The sequence below is a fragment of the Lampris incognitus genome, chromosome 1 (genome assembly GCF_029633865.1).
Source record: "Lampris incognitus isolate fLamInc1 chromosome 1, fLamInc1.hap2, whole genome shotgun sequence".
NCBI lineage: Eukaryota > Metazoa > Chordata > Actinopteri > Lampriformes > Lampridae > Lampris > Lampris incognitus.
Window position 1 is genome coordinate 19,729,780 of NC_079211.1, and position 20,120 is coordinate 19,749,899.

Consider the following 20,120-nt stretch of genomic DNA (forward strand, 5'->3'; position numbering starts at 1 on the left):
ATCATGGTAGGGTAAGATAGCACAGGCCTACAATGTGGCTGGGTGGGACATAAGAGATTGGTTTGGTGGGCCTTATCTATGTTTCTAATGAAGGTCCTGACATTTCAGCTGCTGAAAGCAACACAATAGTGATATTTTAAAAACACTGCTTTAAGGGCATCAGCCAGTTCTTACAATTGTTCATGCAATGACAGCAACAGTAATTAATGGGAAGAAGAAGGCCACAGCATATTCGGTTCTTAATGGCCAGTAACATTCCATATATAGTTTGTTCAATAAAATATGCAGTGAATTAGAACAGGGAGTTTCCTAATGCAATTCTCCTATTTCCCTCTCTGCTCAGCACAGTGCTACTGCCAACATTAACAATGTTATACAATGAGCTATCCACCACCCACGCCAAGTACTACATGGCTTCACCCAAACATGAACACTGAACACAGTAAACAAAGGCCTGCTGTAATCACGGTTTCATCACAAACCTTGTTCAGGCATTCAAAATGTCATAAGTCCAAATCCAGACAAAGAGCAAAAAGGAAAGGATTGTACATTTTATTTTGTTTCATTTAATCCAGGTGTACATGATACCGGAAGGTCATACAGTAACCATTGCATGGCATACAACCTGAAAGCAATCTTGCATCACTTACAAGGCTCCAGTGGGTTGGGTTACACAGTCATGTAGCAAGCACTTCCATACTTTAATCACTACATATTAAAGGAATTTTGTAAAAAAACAAAAAACAAAACAGTAAGCCCTGATAGACAGGAAGACCTGGACGTGGTAGCACAAATCTTGGACGGGTACAAGGTGATAGGTCACTTGGCTTGGCAGAGGAGTGGCAGCAGATTGGGACATAGCAGATGCCGGCGATTACCCACACAGATCCTTTTCATAGACACTCGTGTCTATAGGATTATCAGTGAAGTCTGTGTACGATGTGAATGTTTAAAGTTGTGAAAACCTTAATCTTCTCCCCCACAAAGTGCCAGTAGGGTTTTACGGTAATCTCCTGAGGTATCACCCTGAGGGGTGGGAAAAAAATGAATTACAGGAATACTTCTTTTTTTCCAATGTGAAATTCTATTAACATTTAGCCGGAATGTAGTCAACGGATCAGATTAATTGAAGTTCATGGTTTGGTTCCTTTGTATTTGTGACATTAAAATTTGCTGTACTGCAGCTCCACCATCTACCATTAGATGAACAAGAGTCAAAGCAGCATTCATGAAATGTTCCACAGGTCTTAGTTAAAATCCCTGAAATCAATTTAACAGCACAGTTAAATTGACTGGAACTATTATCAAGACAGGAATAATCCTTCCAATCACAAGGCCCAGATAAAGAGACACATGTATCTTCATCTTGACAAGTAATGTCACTTTGAAGCATTTAAAAATGTTGTTTCACATGCACCCTTGTGCTCTCGATTGTCAGAAATGGACAACTCGTCCAACAAACGCATGCAGGGTTAGTTAAAGAAGGTTAGATTGGAAAATGAAGGAAAATGGTATTTCAACTATAAATCACTTGTGTTGCTTCATTTGGAAAATATTAAATATTCAATCATAAAGTTCTTGTCCTGTTAAAACAACTGACTTAAAATATAAAAGCAGTGTGTGAAGGTTATCCAGATTGTTTTTTCTCACTACTCAAGGAACAAAACGCAGTTTATTGATCCGTGCTGCAGAATTAGATCAAATTTCAGCAATATGAATACAAGGCACCACACACACACACACACACACACACACACACACACACACACACACACACACACACACACACACACACACACACACACACACACACACACACACATATATATATATTAGAATTTAGAATTGGCATTCAGGATTATTTCATCTGTGAATTGGAATATAGTTGCTATTTGGCATTTCCTGTCTCTAAGGGTGTTAGCCAATCACACACAGGACAGAGGAAGCCAAGCATAAGGGGGGAAATTCCTAAACAGCTGCGGTGCATTGGCCACAAACTTATTATAGTCCACCACAGAAAACTGTAGATTACCACCCAAACACCCCGCCAAAATGGGATGTGTGATATGCACATGGTTACAAACACAAATGCAATTAGAAGAACACTCATTGCACATGCCCAAAACATACAGAGGAGAACACTGCAAGCCAACAAAGAGTGTTAATAGACAAAAAAAAATTAACTTACAACCATAGTTTCTACCTGGATGAATTCATGGAGGGTGGCATCATGTGAGTCCTTGAACTCTTTGCGGATATTGAAAAGGTCAATCTCACAACGGGAAACCATGATGCGGATCAGAGCTCGATCATCTGTACCAAGACCCTGCAAGACAGATCAAAAGATACCGTGTTTATTTCAGGGATTTTTTGTTTTTTGTTTTGTTTTTGTTTGTTTTTTTTTGGGATATTTTTCTATCAAACTTCTTGTGTAACCTACTCTGGACTGGATTTAAAAATACTCCATAAAACAAGCACCAAACAACACAGATATATTCAAGCCCCATGTATTAACAAAGTGTCCCATTAAATAGCCTTGGCTGGCACCAACAGTCCCTGGTGTGGGTGGTTTTCCTGAAGCCTTGCTGTTACAAATAGTCAAGGACATCACCAGCTTCCTACACTGCAAGAAACTGCAAAAATAGATTTTACCTTCATGGCTTTGTATAAACGGTCAGCGAAATACGCGGGTTGATTCTTTACACTGCAAACTGCAAAGCAAAGAGAGAGACAGGAAGGGCTGAGGATGAGCCACAGACTTGTCAGCACTTAAAATGGTGCACCATTCAGGAGGGACATTTTATCTGGGTTAAAGTCAAGGTCAGTCATTACCTATTGCATAAAAGGCGTTTTTCACATCTCCCGACATCTCCTTCTTGATAATTTGTTCAATGTCCTTGTTGGTGTATCTGACAAATTCCTGGAATACTGTAAATAGTAAAAAGGTGTTGGGAATTCTCACCGGGCTACAATTATTCTGTTCAGTAGAATTGAAAGTCATGAACATGCATAGATACAATTAATCTATCACTATAACCCCTCTGAACTGATCCTTACCCCTCCTCAGGTGAGGGAAGCTCCTGGTACAAAGAATACTCATGAACTTAATCTCCATGTCATCAGATTCAGCATTGCATGCATCTGCAAGTTCCTGTTAGGTTTAACAGAAACAACAGCAAAAACAATTCATACCTTGCACTTGATTTGGTGTTATACCTATGACACAATCAAAGCATGCAGTAATATTGAGCACGAAAAATTATTAAGTCACCTGAGCATCTGCATCAGCTCTTTCCGGGTCTGCCGAACCTTCGTCTCTAGCACCCTAAATAGGGTTTAACATGTTTGGCTGTGAGATGATGGTTTCAGTGGTGATCATTACAATAAATGGACCACGTTTTAAAGTTTCACACTGACATTGTACCAAATGCACATAGCTATTTCTATGCCATAGAGTGTGAAAAAAATACAACGAGGGATGTTGGTGAATGTCATCATAACTGACTTTTGCTTTCTGTCAGCTAGCCACTGGACTGCAACCAAGAAGTGTGTGTCGAAGTGATGTGTATATATGTTCGAGTGAAGGAGAGCGTTACCTGCACCAGAGAAACAAGAATCCGAGAAAAGTGTCCTGAGGTGTCTGACTGGATGTCTTCCTCCAAAGTCGTCTTATAGGCTGTAGAACATTAGATCATGATTATTTCATTTACCTTGTGTGCAACTAATTTTTTTTTGCAACAGAACAGCGTGCCTAAAAAGCTACTGTTACACCATTGTAGGTATCTCAGAGGGGATGCCAAATTTGAACTTGCCAGACACATAGGCAGCTGTCATGGCGTTGATCTCCTCATTGCTTCTGGTGACCAGGATCTCAATCAGGGCATGTTCATCAGTCCCAGCCCCCTGTCAAAACAGAAACATACAAATTCACAACTCAACCATAATGTGCACGAATTTATGCACAGGAATCAAGTCATGGCAGATAGGAAGAGAGAAGACAGATTGTGTGCAGTCTTTCCTTGCATGTTATGATATAGCATGCAAGGAAAGGATTTATGATATGATATAAATTGGATTATTTTTGTATCTTAATATTTTTGATACTTGACTTTTATTTGATTTTTAAGGGTCCACTTCTCCAATAGTGTGTTAATCACCACATGCCCTAGAACCAGCAATGGGAGTTTCTTGTCAAATGCCAGTGACTAAATTACCGCATTCATAACTTAATACAGTGGTGAATTGACTTTTTACGGCTTCAAAATGTCACATGAATAGTGGTTTGAGGGCAATAAGTATGACACCAATATCTAGTTATCATAGTTAGGTGTTATATCAATGTGCTATTTGTCAATATGCCTTGCAATGAGCAAATGATCTGGTTTGCATCAAAATAATTAGATAAAATACTATATCACCAGGACAAACCTTTGTTACTTAGTCATACACAAACAAGTCTTCAAAAAGCGAGAAATCCTTGGGGTTTACGGGGACAATTGAGATTGTCTCCAATAAATAACTGAAGATTATACATGTCTATAAATACCTCAAGTATGGTCAAGTGCAGTAAGATTAACTGACTTTCATGTGATCGCATTAATTTTCTTGCAGTGATTCTCTTTGCCACATAAAACAAACCTTATCCATCAGATCAGACATTTGATAAATGAATGAAAACTGAAAAGTACAAGTACTCCGTGTTTTCTTTTTGGCTGTAAAGCCTAGCACATTACATATCTTTATCTAACACACACGGTCAATCAGCCATCTCTGGAATGAATCTGTAGGTTGCTTGCTGTCATGTGACCCAACAAAAGATCTCGAATCATGGTAAGATTTGCATCAACTCCCACAGTACCTCCATCGCTTTCTTCATCATTTTGGCATCGAACTCAGCTGGAGTCAGCATGAGACCGATGATAAGCCTCTCCAAGTTCTTTGACAGCTCAGACTTCAGGTCTTTCATCAGATCCTATGGGAGCAATTTTGAACACGGTGACATTTCATGAATGGAAACAGGAAACAGCTAAAGCACAAGGCAAATAACTGGTGAGATAGTGAAGTGTAGTCCAAAAGGTTCTTCCTTTTTTCATCATGGCATCTTTATATAGTATCTGTGTTTACTTCTTTCTTTCTTTTTGAATAATGTTTCTCTCTCACCCTTCCCAACAGAGATTTGAAAGCTTGTCTGATCTCCTGTCTCTGGGCATTGCTTCGCTGTGTGACGATGTCAATGATAGCGTCTTCATCTGTTCCTGTAGCCAGTCAAAGGATAGCAACAGTTAAAACCTGTTAGAGAGTAGAAGCAGTGACTGTGCTTCATTTGTTGGAGTTACATACCAAACCCTTTCATTGCTTTCCTCAAAGCTTGGGCATCAGCAGCAGGGTCAAAGCGCGCTGCAGGGCGAACTGTTGGTCTTAGCTAAGACAGAAAAGTGAGGAAACGGGAGAGGCAAAATGTATTATTACCACAGACACAGAAAACATGGAGTGGAAGGGCAAAGCTGTTAACTAATGCTCACTGGATGTTTCTGGAATTCAGAAAATCAAATGGGTTACAGCAATTAACATGCAAAAGTCTGCAAGTCATGCAAAAGCTAACATTATTCAAGATATTGTCATTAGGAGATAGGAGATTTCCATAACTCCTCCTGTTTTTCAAAGTGGTAGATAAAGCTGTATGACAATATCCCATTGATTTTTGAGTTGGAGTGTGCCCTACTGAGGTTAGAGGTCATGAGACAAAACAGGGAGAAGGTGGGTGGCCTAACAAGCAACAAAATCAGATAGATATTGAGAAAGCCTATTGTTGATAAAAATGCTGAGGCCTCTGTGATATTTGCTAGTCACTTGGACCCAATTTGAGCAGACCATTGTCACTGCTGGCTAGATTTTAGTGTTCTGCTTTGCAAAATGAACAGCATTGTGATCCTATCGACAGTTAGACAAAGCCTTTACTGTGCGCACATGGCAGTGTTATGTGCATGAGACTGAGGCGCTGCAAGGTGGAGATCACTGCAGGACCAGCAGACAATTAAGATGCATGCCATTGCCAAGCCAAACATGCAATGACACATCTACTGTGGGAGGAGATGGGGCCAAACCTGGACTTTGGTCATGGCACTTAATTCCCACATCTTGTAGGCTATCTGAGCAGCTTCAGGGAAGAACTCTCCAGCTACACTGTAATGACCAATGTGACAACAAGACTAAACAAACCACACCCAGCAAAGCTAACACACCCCATGGAGTGCACAGAAGTGAGTAATTTCATAGATAATGGAAAGAAAACAAAGGAGTAAGGTCTGCACACTGAAATGCTCCCAAAGCTAATTTATTCAGCAGATCGAAACGCTGTCACCAAATAAATTAATTTTGGGAGTATTTCAGTGTGCAGACCTTACGCCTTTGTTCCAGTTTTGTAATTTTTGTCTTGCACCTTAATGTTTTCTGGATGTGTGCATATTTGGTTCCTCTTCTCAGTTGTGAAATAAACTCAGCAGTACACAGGCTCCCATTACTTTGACAGGTATGCTTCAAAGTGTCCCAACACATGCTAATTTTAGTCTTCATAGGACAATAAGAAGGAGCTGTTTCAGAGAGTGAATTCCAATTCCTTGGTGCAACATTTCGTTAAAAAAAATAGCTCGTCGCCTGAGGCTAAATTGTGGGTTGAGTTGTGTTTTATCGCCACCATCTGGTTGCTACATTCAACTATAACTTACTCATCATCTCCTCCACACAGATTGAGCAGAGTCCTCTTGTAATCCCCTGATGTGTCATCCTATTAGGTCAAGAGGAGAGGCAGATAGAAATCAGTAAAAAGAAGAAAAAAAAAGTAAAGCAGATTATGAAGTTATTTAGTGACAAACAAATATAAAAAAGAAAATTTGTTCTTTTCTTAACCTTTATCATGTTATAGAGTGATTTCTCGTATCTCAGGCGGAAAAATTCTCGGATATCCAACATGTCTATCTCAGAGCGAGAGATCATGATCCTGATCAGGGTGTTGTCAGCTGTACCAAGACCCTGGAAATAGGAAGATGAAAATGACCGTTGCTGAGATTCATTTTTGACAACCAGATCAACTGTTATGGCATATCACATGTAATACATTCCAGCTAGTTTGCCATCTGCCTGTGGAAATGGGTAATGTTTCTAAGGTGTACTAGTTGCTGAGGCATATCTGGCTGCAAAGAGGTGCAGGCCAGACTGAGTGGCTATTTTTACACAGGGACAGGGTATAGTATTTACCTTCATTGACTTGTACAGGCACTTAGCAAGGAACATAGGGATGCTTCTTATGCACTGGACTGTAGGAAAGACCAAGAATAAAACCCTGCGTTGATGGGTAACTCAATATTCCCAGCCATATGGAAAACTGGTGTCAGCCCAGTAAACATTGCTTAGTTGATTAGAAGTGAATTGAGCAACTCTCACCAACTGCCAGCATTAGGCTTTCAAAGTCCCCAGAGAGTTCACTCTTTATGCTGTCTTCTATGGGCTTTTCGGCAATCTTCTCATATTCATCAAAAACTGGCCAAAAAGATATAAGAGCATTTCAGTCAGTGGTATGAAGTTTGCCATCTCATCCAACAAAAGTTATCTAAATGCTGCTGTATTTTGTATGAAATTAAGTGCTAGTCATTTGTCATGGAAACTGAAGGAACAGTAATTGGAGTTCATACTATTGGATAATATCACATCATAACAGCAGTTTGACTAAACTCTGTGCCTTTTTATGCTGTACTCCGTAGGGTTTTATTGTAGTGGATAGGTCATGATAGGCCACACTGTGTGAATGTTGCCAAAAACTGCACTAACCCAACTGCAGGTGAGCCACGCTGCGGTTTCCCAGTATCATGATGAATTTGGCCTCATCAGTGCCCCACTGCTCTTCCCCAGCTGCGAACAGGTCCTGAGCAGAGACAGAGCAGCATATGTTGAGAACAATAACGAGGACAAAATTTTAGCCATTCAGTGATACAACATAATTTTTATAACTGCTTGCAAAAATATCCTTAATAAGTTATCTAATACTGTATTTTGTTATAAAATACTCATATTTATAAAAAAAATGTAGATTTTGAAGTAAAAATCTACAAATGGGATGCAATCATTTCCCAGTTGAAAATAATATCTTGAAATAAGGCAGGGTACCCCACTTGTATATGGGTCACATGATTTCACTTGGTTCAAGAAAATTCTTGGGAAAGGGATGATTTGAAATGGAATCATCTAAAATTGTGTTAACCCACTGGAAGATTTTTTCACTTATTTTAAAAAAATAAGCTTTTAAGACCACATGCCATGTTAATAACATTTTTTGCAGCCAAGTGTTGATACCGAGTTTTGTTTTTTTTACATATAATGTGTTCAAACTCTCACTTGGGCATCCTCTTCCACCAGGTCAGCATTCACCACTCCTGACTCATCTCTGGTCCCCTAGAAAAATGAGTACACAATCAACAACACTCCACAGCGATAGGCAGCTCAAAAGTCAATGCATGAACACACTGTAGCCAAAAAAAAAACAGTCTGCAGACGCCTGAATAAAGCTGACCTGAAGTAAAACAACCAGCATCTTCTTAAAATGTCCTGAAGTGTCCCCAATCACATCCTCCTCGATGTCACTGCCATATGCTGGAGACAACCGTGGCATAGAAAAAAATTCAAGTGAACTTTTTTTCCCCCTTTTTGCTCCCCAATTGTATCCAGTCAATTACCCCACTCTTCCAAGCCATCCTGGTCATTGCGCCACCCCCTCTGCGGATCCAGGGAGGGCTACATGCCTCCTCCAATACACGTGGAGTCGCCAGCCGCTTCTTTTCACCTGACAGAGAGGAGTTTCACCAGGAGGACGTAGCACGTGGGAGGATCATGCTATTCCCCCCAGTTCCCCCTTCCCCCTGAACAGTCCCCCCGACTGACCAGAGGAGGCGGTAGTGCAGCAACCAGGACACATACCCCATATCCGGCTTGCCGCCCGCAGACACAGCCAATTGTGTCTGTGGGGACACCTGACCAAGCCGGAGGTAACACAGGGATTCGAACCGCCAATTCCTGTGTTGGTAGGCAACGGAATAGACCGCCATGCCACCTGGACGCCCTAAAATTTAAGCGAACTTTAACGAAGCATCACAAACCACACATCAATAACAACCATACTTAAAAGGTGCAATGTGTAATTCAGCTTGAATCCTGATATAATTGCTCAGTGATATGAATAACGCCAAATCAAAGTAAAGTATGACAAACATAACTGAATATAAATGTAGAGGATATAGAGCACATCTGGCGAGATTAGATTAGATTTGATTAGATGCCCTTTTTAATGACCTCTGTAGATTTAGACTAGACTATTTTGCTGAGGACAGCAGGTACGAACAAGTATATGTCTTTAGGTCTTTTGTCAAAATATGGAGAGTGAGAAAGCCATGAACCGTTTATTTTGCATCAATCGGCACCTCCATTCAGCAACCCCTGCTGATACTGGCCATGTTATGTTTCAGGAAAGCTGAAATATTACACGTAACACCTTTAACACTAGAACGACCGGATTTCTGATTCTGATGTCACTCCTACCTAAAACGACCATAGGCCGTCAAAATGACGGCCAGTTTTTAAACTGTATATTCTGTCAAGATAAATACCCAATTGAGATATCAATGCATTGTATATGTTAGTGTGTTTATTAGGAAACGACTGACACCAAAATTAACATTTTAACAACTATAATACTATTTTTAAACAATCTATCAGAGACATGGTAAAACTTGAATAGCAAAATTGAAAAAGTGAAAATATTACCTGAAAAACAAAACGGAAAACACATATTGCTAATCTAACAAACATGACAAGGCATATAAAACGTGAAATGTAAAAAAAAAAAAAGAACTGAAAATAAATATTGAAACAGTCCCAAACAACGACCGCAACTTAAAAACTACTAGAACGACCGCCCACGGTTTTTAAACTGTATATTCTGTCAAGATAAATACCCAGTTGAGATATTAATGCATTGCATATGTTAGTATGTCTGTTAAGAAACGACTGACACCAGAATTAACATTTTAACAACCTTAACACTATTTTTCAAACAATTTAAAATCACCGCTGTACAACGCCTGTAAATACTGCAACGCCTCGGTGCCATGATGTGTCTGAAACTGGGGCTGTACCCAGACATGTTGGAAATAATCAAAATCAAGTTTAGACTATTACTCTGCCCTGGACAACGCTAGTGTGTTTCTAGGACAGAGCAATGAACTTCACGAAGGAAATGATGCGACCAACATGTCATAGATAGTGACATGATGTGCGCGATGACGCGCAAATTACGAGCCGTCTTTTTGACAGTTTATGGTCGTTTTAGGTAGATCTTATCATAACTTTTTTGTGCAATTGATCTAAAACTAATTTTAATGCGAATATATGCAATTTTAGGAGCATTCAGGGAGCGGCAGGTCTGTGTCTTTTTCCCCCCACAAAGTTATTAAAGTTTGAACATCCAAAACCATTAAAATGACGGCCTTGTATATTTTTCTGAGGTCATGAATGTAAATGAAAAACAAACAAACGGGTGTTTTACAAAATGTTAATTTTCGGACTGCTTGAGTTCACATCCATTTCTTTTCTTTTTTGTTTTTGGATTTTCCCCCCTTTTTTCTCCCCAGCTGTATCCGGCCAATTACCCCACCCTTACGAGCCATCCCGGTCACTGCTCCACCCCCCTGCTGATCTGGGGAGGGCTGCAGACTACCACATGCCTCTTACGATACATGTGGAGTCGCCAGCTGCTTCTTTTCACCTGACAGTAAGGAGTTTCATCAGGGGGACGTAGCACGTGGGAGGATCAAGCTATTCCCCCCCGAACAGTCGCCCTGACCGACCAGAGGAGGCGGTAGTGCAGCGATCAGGACACATACCCACATCCGGCTTCCCACCCGCAGACACGGCCAATTGTGTCTGCAGGGACACCCGACCAAGCTTGAGGTAACACGGGGATTCGAACCGGCGATCCCCATGTGAGTAGACAACGGAATAGACTGCCACGCCACCCGGACGCCCCACATCCAGTTCTTTAAGTGTGATTTCATGTAATTCAGAAAACTCACCATCATTGTATGCAGCAACCATGTCTTTTATCTGTTGGTTGTTTCTAGATGCTAGCATCTCAATCAGGCATTTCTCATTTGTTCCAGCTCCCTTGAGGCAACACATAACGTTAAATATGAAATAGCTTCTGATTCACTCTTAATGCAGCTGAACAATATGAAAGTGTCTTTGGGTTTAGCACATACTAAACTTAACATACTTTGATAGCGTCATTGATTTCTTTGGCATCATGGTAGGCTGGAGTTCTCATCAGACTGACGATCAGACGCTCAAACTTGCCGGTCAGTTCATATTTCAGATCATCGATCAGGTCCTGGGTAAATGAGATTTCATGTTTTGTAAATTTGTGCCCTTGTCTGTGAATCTAATGTACTGTTGTAATATTCAGTAAATACAGGTGGACAGGTATATTGTTTTTTGAGATGATTTTTTTTACAACAGTTTCACTTCTGAAGAGTTAAGAATTCATGTACCTTCCCAAAGTTGGATTTGTATGCTGTGATGATCTCCTGCCTCTGTGCATTGCTTCGAGAGGTAATCAGATCCAAGATAGCCTCTTTATCACTCCCTATATGGAACACAGTGCAAACAGTGGCCATCTCAGTCATTTATGAATTACTGATTTTTACATGTATCAGAATACGGACAGTTTGGCTGCAATTTGTGATTATTCTGCAGACACAAGACTAGGATTAAAGATGTCCCTTTAATTTCCCTGGACAATGCCTCCGTGAGGCGACGAGACACTCACCAATGCCTTTCATAGCATTGTAAAGAGTTTCAGCATCAGCAGTAGGATCAAAGTCTGGATCATCTCTTATTGTGCCTCGGAATTCCTGTAAGGCCAAAAAATAAAAATAATTTAATTTTAATTTATAGGTAGAATGATTTTTCAAGTAGGACATTTCAGGAAAAGAATAAGTGTTAAGAGTCAGCCCTTGGGGGAGCATTGGACTTGACTTGAAAGTTCCTTACAGGAGAGAAGGTGGTGCTGTGTAGGGCCATATTGCAAGTGCTACTAGGGTGGAGCCAAGCCCATAATGGCAGATGCTGACCAACTGTCTTTTGAACAACAAGCACCTGTCTGTCCTAGAACAGATGAGCTGAACCATAATGTGTACATGTGCAAAGTGTGTGTGTGTGTGTGTGCGCGCGCGCATGTGTCAGATTGCATACAAAGATTGCCCCTCCTATGAATGGGTCTAATGCACAGTGTTTCAAATATTCCAATGCATGATAGCTTTTGCAAAATTGTATCACTGGTTATGTAATGTAAAATACAGTTTGGCAGAGGGAAATAATGTTTAAAAAAATGCAACAATCTGAGAACTACTTATGCCTCTTTAATTGTGATTGTCACAGCTCAGGACCCCTTTTTTGTGACACTATGAAGCTGTAAGCTCATTCACTGCAGGGGAAATAAGAGAACACGGCCTATCTATCAAAAGCTCAAACTGCAGCTGCTGTCTTAGACATTCCTGCTGCATTGGGGCAGTCAGCCAATATGTCTTAGCGTTGAGCCAGTGGGCCCCTGCACATGCTCAGATCCTCTGCTTTAGCATTACCACAGTCGCCATCACTCTTCGCGACAGCTGGAGCGCTTCGCCGCCGTAGAAACAAGGCCACAAACACAGGCCCCTAGCAACAGGCTTTCTGTTAGACATACTCATGGTAGACATTTGTTAGCTAATCCAATATTATGTAACGTCAAACTGGAGGTAATGTTATTAACAAGAGTTCTGCCTCCTTACCCGACTCCCAGATGAGGCCTTTATATTGTCAACAAGACAAGGCGACAGAGCTGCTGTGGCATCATAATGTAAATAATGGTAATGACACAGCATCTTCAAATAAGAGCATGGTCATGTTTTGTTGGCCTCATGACATATTTCTCCAACAGTTAATCTAATGTATCGACAGATCCCATCAGTTTTGTCAGCCGACCACCTAGAGGCAACACAGGCAGTGATGACATCCTACACTATTGCCTTAACAATAGGCAGGGGCCACATGGCTCAGAGGTTCAGGCTGCAGCAAATGAATTCAGTTCTCGCTCGACCTACGCCCTGCTCATCTCTGCTAAAATGGCCCACGGGACGACTTTATGTTCTAAAGACATACAATCTATATGAGACCGATCACCCTCTTTGCAGTATTCACTCTGTGCAGAATAATGCATATTCTACTGGCATACTTTAAAATAAGAGAGATCTGGCTCCCTTACCTTTCCCATATTTGGTCTTCGGTGTCAACCCTGTGTTGGAGTCCGTAGTTTAAAACCTGAAGGGAAAGAAACGCTGCAGTAAGATTGGGTAAAGTTATAAAGCATTACAGTCCCTTTAAAGGAATACATTCCCAAGTTGTGCCGAGAATGATCTTGCAAACAAAGATATCGAACAAAATGGTAATGTTTCCTATGTCCTATGTGAATTGCATCAGCTGACGTCAGAGCAGTGTATTGCATATTTTGGCCATAACTACAAACGACTGCAGAAACCACTACAAGGTGAACTTCTTGGGATTGTGTATTCTTAAAGCGCGACGCTCCAGCTGGAGTTATTTGTGCATGACATTGCACAGAAATAAAAAGAAAACAAAGAGACCATTTTATATTTAATCCCTTGACCTCACATTCACCCGAGTCCAAAACGTGGGGCACACTGACTCTGGACATCGTGTCAAATCCAACCACTCAGCAGTGTGTCGGGGAAACGTCTCGCAACTCCCTTCTGCATTACAGTAAGATTATCCAGACAGGTGTGGAAGTAAAACTTTGGAGGAAAAAGCCCACTGTTTTAATTTACTCAGCTCTCTAAATATAGGAATTTTTTTCACCACAAAGCAGAAGTAGGCTACGATGTTAGTTCCCAAAGACAGTCAAAGGGAAATGAAAGGATGGCAAATGTACAATTGGTGATGTCACTTTCTCGTAAGACAAAAAGAAAAAAAGAAAAAGATTTATCTGGTCTAAAAGTATATCCAGAATCTGGGGGTGTGTGATCATCTAGGGCCACACCCATGTCTGTACCCCCACATTTAGGCTTCAACTCAACCATTTTTATACGAACTATCCACCTTTACGTATTTGGAAAGACGAATTTTAATTGTCCCCGGGATGTCTACACGATTTACTTGAGCTTAAAAGAAAAAACGCCGCGAAACCTCTGCGGCATACTCCCTTTCTGATGCAATCTTAGCAACCAAAAGTGAAGCTGTATTGAAATACCTTCAAATCCCCCTTTGCTTTTGTACCAACGTGTTTTGCCGTCGTCTGCGGGAACGGTTCCGCTGCCTGTCCTCCGTCCGTCCTATGCCGGCTCAAGTTCGACCGTCCCCGTGTGTCTTCTGACGTGATGCAGCGAGACTGCGGGGCGTCATGACAGATTTTGCATCCCCCCGTAAAGGCGTTTTACTCTCCTCAATTCAATGCGGTGAACGTTTTCAAGTACGATTGGCCCATCGCCAACAATGCGATTTGGATGACATCGTAAACTCATATAATGGTTCGCTAGCAAGTGCTTTCGTGCGGAGCAGCAAATTAACGTGTTCTGTTGAATTCGTTCGATATATTGGCACGGCATTTTCCCGTTTGATTGCCATGGCAACTGCCCTCTACGGCAGTGAAATAGCCATGTTCATTATCCAACAAATAGCAAAACAATCAGTTAAACTACCGACACGTTGCTATTGTTGTTCCCTTGTGTGGAATAGAAATGTAATAACCAAGGTCGCTTTAACTTAATACAAGGGATACATATTCCACTGGGGGTACAAATTCTGGCATGACTCTCGCGCACTACGGCGCGCCGAAAGCGTATGCTTGGCTAAGCGTTTAACGAGGGAAATGCTTTACGGCTAATAACACGTTGCTGAAACATACAGCTCGATGTACCGTCCAGACTCCGTAAAACATGCAAAACCCCCGGAAGTTACGTCAGCTACATTAAATTTACCAGAGCTTTTAACGCCACGTGGTCTCTTTTAATGCCACTTTTGTCTCTCAATGTGGACTTTATGCCGCCCCCAGGAAAACGAAAACAAGCCGCAGCCATGTGAGCAGTATAAAGTCTGACACCGCTTAGCCTTTTGACATCACCACAGATTCGAGATGTGAAACGTCAATAGAGCGCACACCGCCCTGTTTTCACCATCCAGTCAGTCAAATGCCGTAATTGTTACCTTCATGTAGTGACATTTGTCATATGAGTTCAGGTGTGAGTGTGCATGGGGGGGGGGGGCTCAGCTGGCACTGGTCCGAGAATCTCACTGATCTATTTTTGTCCTCCCACAGGCCAATTCCAGTAAGAGGATGAGGAATGTGAGCCTAGCATAGTGACACGGAGGGCAGGAGAGAAATAGACCGGCCGACAGACAGACAAGAGGATGAGGAATGTGAGACTAGCATAGTAACACGGAGGGCAGGAGAGAAATAGACCGACAGACAGACAGACAAGAGGATGAAGAATGTGAGACTAGCATAGTGACACGGGGAGGGCAGGAGAGACACAGACAGACAGACAGACAGAAAGACAGACATACAAGAGGATGAGGAATGTAAGACTTTCATAGTGGCACAGGGAGAGAAGGAGAGCCAAACAGACAGGGCGTAAATTTTAATGCTGTTCTGACAATAGGGATGCAAAAGACATAGTAGCAGTAAATGCATCTGACTACAGAACTACAGAAAGGCGATTATGAGAAGCTAGGGTACATGAAAAAAAAACTTAACTGGCAAGGGACCATGCACCCCCACTATACACTCATAGCAGAAGCATGACTCAAACTGACCCACAAAACGTTACCACCCCTTTGGAGTTAAGATCCTTGAATGGAAGCCCCCCCCCCACTTTGCTATTTGTGACTTATCCTCTGATAGCAACTTCTTTAATTAAAGTCGTGAAAAGACTTCCTGGTATCACCTGGAAAGTTAATCGGGCCTGTCTCTTATCTTTATATTACAGCTTAATCTATCCCTATTTCATTTATGACAGTATTGTCTGGGCAAGATACTTGCACTGCATTTACAATTTACACAAATTACTCATTATTCAGAAGAAATGTCCTATGCTAGAATCTTTTGTAACAACTTGGCTCCATCTGCCCCTCTGTTTAAGGAACTAGACATATTTTCTATTTATGATATTAATATACTTCAATCGTGCATTTTAATCAACAAATATATTTACCTTCTGCCCAAGACTTTGGCTGGATTCGAGGCAAATTCTCGACTCCATCCTTAAAACACAAGACCCGACCCCCCCCCCAACACACACACGCACACACATAGTTTTGCGTTATTTTCTTAGGAGAGATGTCATTATAAGCCCTTCCGGGTTTCTAATCTCGCCTACACCTTTGTTCGTTTCCTTGTTGCGTCTTTCATTCGTCTTACTCTTATAGTGCAATGATAATAATATTTAAAAAAAAACAAAAACAATCTTCCTTCAGACTGATTTCTTGATGCTCCACCTATAAGTTATGTTAGTTTCAAATAAATTGTTAAGTGTATGGCACTGGAAGAATAGCAAGCAGTTTAGAGTACCTTTAGTTCAGTCAAAAGGAAAAAAAAAGTTTTTTGATAAATTCACAACTTCTCAAACGTTAATGAAAATATAAACCATTGGAAGGGGATCAGACAAGACGAATCCGGCGACCGATTTGTGTGGTCCGCCATCTAACAGCGCCGCCATTACTGCGGTGGCAATTCGTAATGAGTCAGCGTGCTGCTGCCTGCTGACCGTGACAGCAGCATGGGTAGTAAACCTAACCCTGGATGAATAGAAATTGACCCAAAATCTACCGTGCTGTTGTTATTGGGAACAGTCTTTTCTGTTAATATTCTTGATCCACTTCTGATGGATCAAGAATATTGGTGGTGCAGAGGATGGTCTCAGTACACCCAGGGAGTCTTTTACGTAAAGTCTCAGACGGGCACTCTTTATTAAGTAAAGGCTTGTGTATTTCAAATTCATTTCCCCCCCCCCCCCCCCCCAAAGTTGAAGTTTATCACTACTGTTGGAGCAGGAGAACTGCACAGGTTCTTCCCGAACTCCTGGACATCGTTGTGAAGTAACGTTACATAGCAAGTAAAGGTTAAAGTAGAAATTGTACACTTCTTATGACTGCTTGCATTCAAACGGCGACTTGTTTACTTCCGGTACTTTCCCGGATTCGTGTTTAAGGGTGATTCTTCAATTAAGGGAGTTTTCTGTCCCGAGTAGATTTTCAATTTAAAAAAAAACGTTTTTGAAAAAACAGTTATTGTATTTGTTAGTTAGATTGTGTTAGCTATGGAAAAAAAAGATTTGTGTCTCAATGACGACATTTTAATACTTTTTCAGTATGTTGAAAATTCAAATGTGCCAAAATTTCACTGTTTTGGGCTTGTCCCCAATACGTACTTTTTAACGTTCCCTCTGTAATAAAATAATATAAATGGTTAAATTCATTAAAGCTTTACTTTGCATTTTCTCATAATAATTTAAAAAGACATATTTCAAATTCATATGGTTTATATATGTACAATTTGCTCTTGTTTTATAGTTAAATATCGCTGTCCCTCATACATCTGTCATTACCATACCACCGAACATTTTAACGTTTTTTCAAACAACAATGTGGTTGCCATGGAAATGAGAAGTGCCAGAGGCGCATGACCAATCATGGCAGAAGCACGACTTTTTGATGTCCACAAACGTAAGTAATTTGAAGGTTTATATGTCCTGATCTTAGAGTATGTTTATTAGGCGTCATTACCAAACAAGTTAATGAATATTTTAGTTCAGTTTTTTCAGTACTTTAGTTTAGTTTACTTCCCTTTATTCACATATATTCATTGTACATTGTATGTGAGCTAACAAGTTAGGTTAGCAAGTCTAAGACCTAGCCAACTTCTTCAAAAAGTGAAAATTGTCATCACATCACGTGTCATTACCGTCACATTTTGCTGTTACAACTTTGAATAAAGCATCATAATATCAAACTTATTTTGTAGGACGATCAACGCTATGATGTTTGTTCCAGACCACTTAATAGAGCTTTTGAAAAAGGAAACAAAACAAAAGAAAACAAAAACAGATTTTAAATTATTTTTTTATTTTTTTCAGCCAAAAAGTCAGCCAAAAGTGCCCCAAATTGAAGAATCACGAATCACCCTTATACAGGTGTATATGCCTATGCCTATATATATATATATATATATATATATATATATATATATATATATATATATATATATATATATATATATATATATATATATAGTATACATACATAGCAGGGAGGGACCGGCCGATGCTGCTGGAATTGGTAATACTGACCTCTTCTGCACTGGAATTGTACTACAGCAAAATGGGTCATAACACTGGCCAGATGCGGAAAATTACTTTGAAAATGTAATGCATCACAGATTACTGATTTCCGTCTAGTAACTGTAACGAGAAATGTAATAAAATATCTATAAAAAAAATTCTACTTTTTCCAGTTCATTTTGTCTACTCTGCCACTAAAACTCGAAGACTTAGAAGAAGTTAGGCAACCTATTCCAGTTTACTAACTTTAAATTGAATTGTGTTATTGCCACCTTTACAGCTGTTACAGAAACAAACAAAAAAGGCAATTATCATGATATGAATAGAATGGTGTATGTATCTATGATCTCAGTGTTTTTACCATGTAAGTACACAAATATCCAAGTAATCCAAAAAGCAGTGATTTGCTTTTCCAAAAACTTCTGATTACTGTTCTTTACTCTTTATTGTTAGATGTTACATTATTTTCAGATTTGCTGATCAAATTAAAGTAGTGTGACTTTCTTTAATTCAGAGCTATTTCCCCCCGAACAGTGTGTGATTTGCTGGTACACAAAATAGGTACATAAGATCATGTATGACACATAAAACTCTTTAAATTTCCTTAAATTCCTTAAACTTTTCATCACCCTGGGTGTCAATGCACTGACTGTGTTTGGGAAGAATCAATCCCCATCCTAACCATAACAATCAAACATAAACCTGTTAATCATGAACTTTTCAGGTTAAGTAAAATAAAAATAAAAAATTTTAAAACAACAAAAAAGATGAAGATAAAGTGTAGCACAAAAACATTTTTGACATTCATCAGAGGATTTGTTGTACACAATTTCCACCCTGTGTCCAGCATGCAATAAAGACCACATTATGATCCAAACTGGTCCGGAGTGAGAAAGACTACTTTGTAACTAATTCCATTGAGTGGGAGGGTCACACAGGCCAGCCTTGTATATATATCGCCGTAAAAAATCATGTTTCCATCATCAGAGTAAACAGAGCGGATATTTTTTGCCACTTTGCCTCCTCTCGACAACACAAAGTCATCCTCCACAACTCCCTCTGGGATTGCAGAAAAGGTAAAGAATTTACATGACGTATCTACAGAATGTCATGACAAAGACACAATGCGCCTTCCAATCCTTCTCTTTTGTTTGCATTGTTTTGTGATTAAAATTTTATGATGGCGCCGGGATGGACGGTGGCTTACGAAAGGGTCCTAGGTTCGGTTCCAGCCCATCTGTGTGCAGTTTGCATGTTCTCCTTGTGTTTGCATCTGGTTTCATGCCGGGTTCCAAAGACATGCATGTTAGGTGAATCGGAGTCTCCAAATTGCTCACAGGTGTGGTTGAGCCCTGTGATGGAATGGCAATCTGTCCAAGATGTCCCAATGCCTGCTGGGATAGGTTCCCCTGACCCTGAGTTGGATTAAGTGAGTATAGATCATAAATGGAGTTTTATAGTAGATACTCTTTCATCATACTGTTATCATTTTGATAAAGCATAGGCATAGGCATAGTGAACAGCCAGCTGATAGCGTGTAGACATTAACTGAGCTTCAATGTGATTCGGGTCCCCCTTTTATTTTGCAAGGTCATACATTTACTCCTCATGTGCACAGAGGCTGTTGTATGGTTAAAGATTTGCAATATTAATTCTCTGCAGAAAAAGAAATCAACCACTGACTCTGTAGAT

At 40.3% G+C, this 20,120-nt stretch overlaps 1 protein-coding gene across 3 annotated transcripts; it reads right to left on the reverse strand.

Moving 5' to 3' along the window:
• Window positions 1-542: 542 nt before the first annotated feature.
• anxa6 (annexin A6) lies at window positions 543-14,501 on the reverse strand. Of its 3 annotated transcripts, none has more exons than XM_056277301.1 (25): window positions 14,345-14,501; window positions 13,343-13,398; window positions 11,870-11,954; window positions 11,592-11,686; window positions 11,318-11,431; window positions 11,118-11,208; window positions 8,564-8,643; window positions 8,389-8,445; window positions 7,825-7,918; window positions 7,441-7,536; window positions 7,255-7,313; window positions 6,907-7,029; window positions 6,726-6,784; window positions 6,105-6,183; window positions 5,341-5,422; window positions 5,161-5,255; window positions 4,859-4,972; window positions 3,813-3,903; window positions 3,597-3,676; window positions 3,272-3,325; window positions 3,058-3,151; window positions 2,833-2,928; window positions 2,653-2,711; window positions 2,204-2,326; window positions 543-1,026 (listed from the first exon to the last, which is right to left on the reverse strand). In XM_056277301.1, exons 2-25 carry the CDS (start codon window positions 13,349-13,351, stop codon window positions 967-969), a joined length of 1,989 nt encoding a protein of 662 aa, XP_056133276.1. In that variant the 5' UTR covers window positions 13,352-13,398; window positions 14,345-14,501; the 3' UTR covers window positions 543-966. The 3 variants fall into 3 exon arrangements, 2 of the variants coding, with proteins under 2 accessions (XP_056133276.1, XP_056133197.1); XM_056277222.1 differs by having other exon boundaries at window positions 2,189-2,326; XR_008810035.1 differs by lacking the exons at window positions 543-1,026; window positions 2,204-2,326; window positions 2,653-2,711; ... (5 more) ...; window positions 4,859-4,972; window positions 6,105-6,183 and having other exon boundaries at window positions 5,202-5,255.
• Window positions 14,502-20,120: the final 5,619 nt, after the last annotated feature.

Bases quoted from the DNA above. Each gene is read 5' to 3' on its own strand.
- anxa6 (XM_056277222.1), bottom strand. The intron at 11,209-11,317 runs GTATGTTAAGTT...TGTTGCCTCAAG, and splicing joins AAATCAATGACGCTATCAAA to GGAGCTGGAACAAATGAGAA. The intron at 5,423-6,104 runs GTTTGGCCCCAT...TTTCTGTCTTAG, and splicing joins GTGCCATGACCAAAGTCCAG to CTAAGACCAACAGTTCGCCC.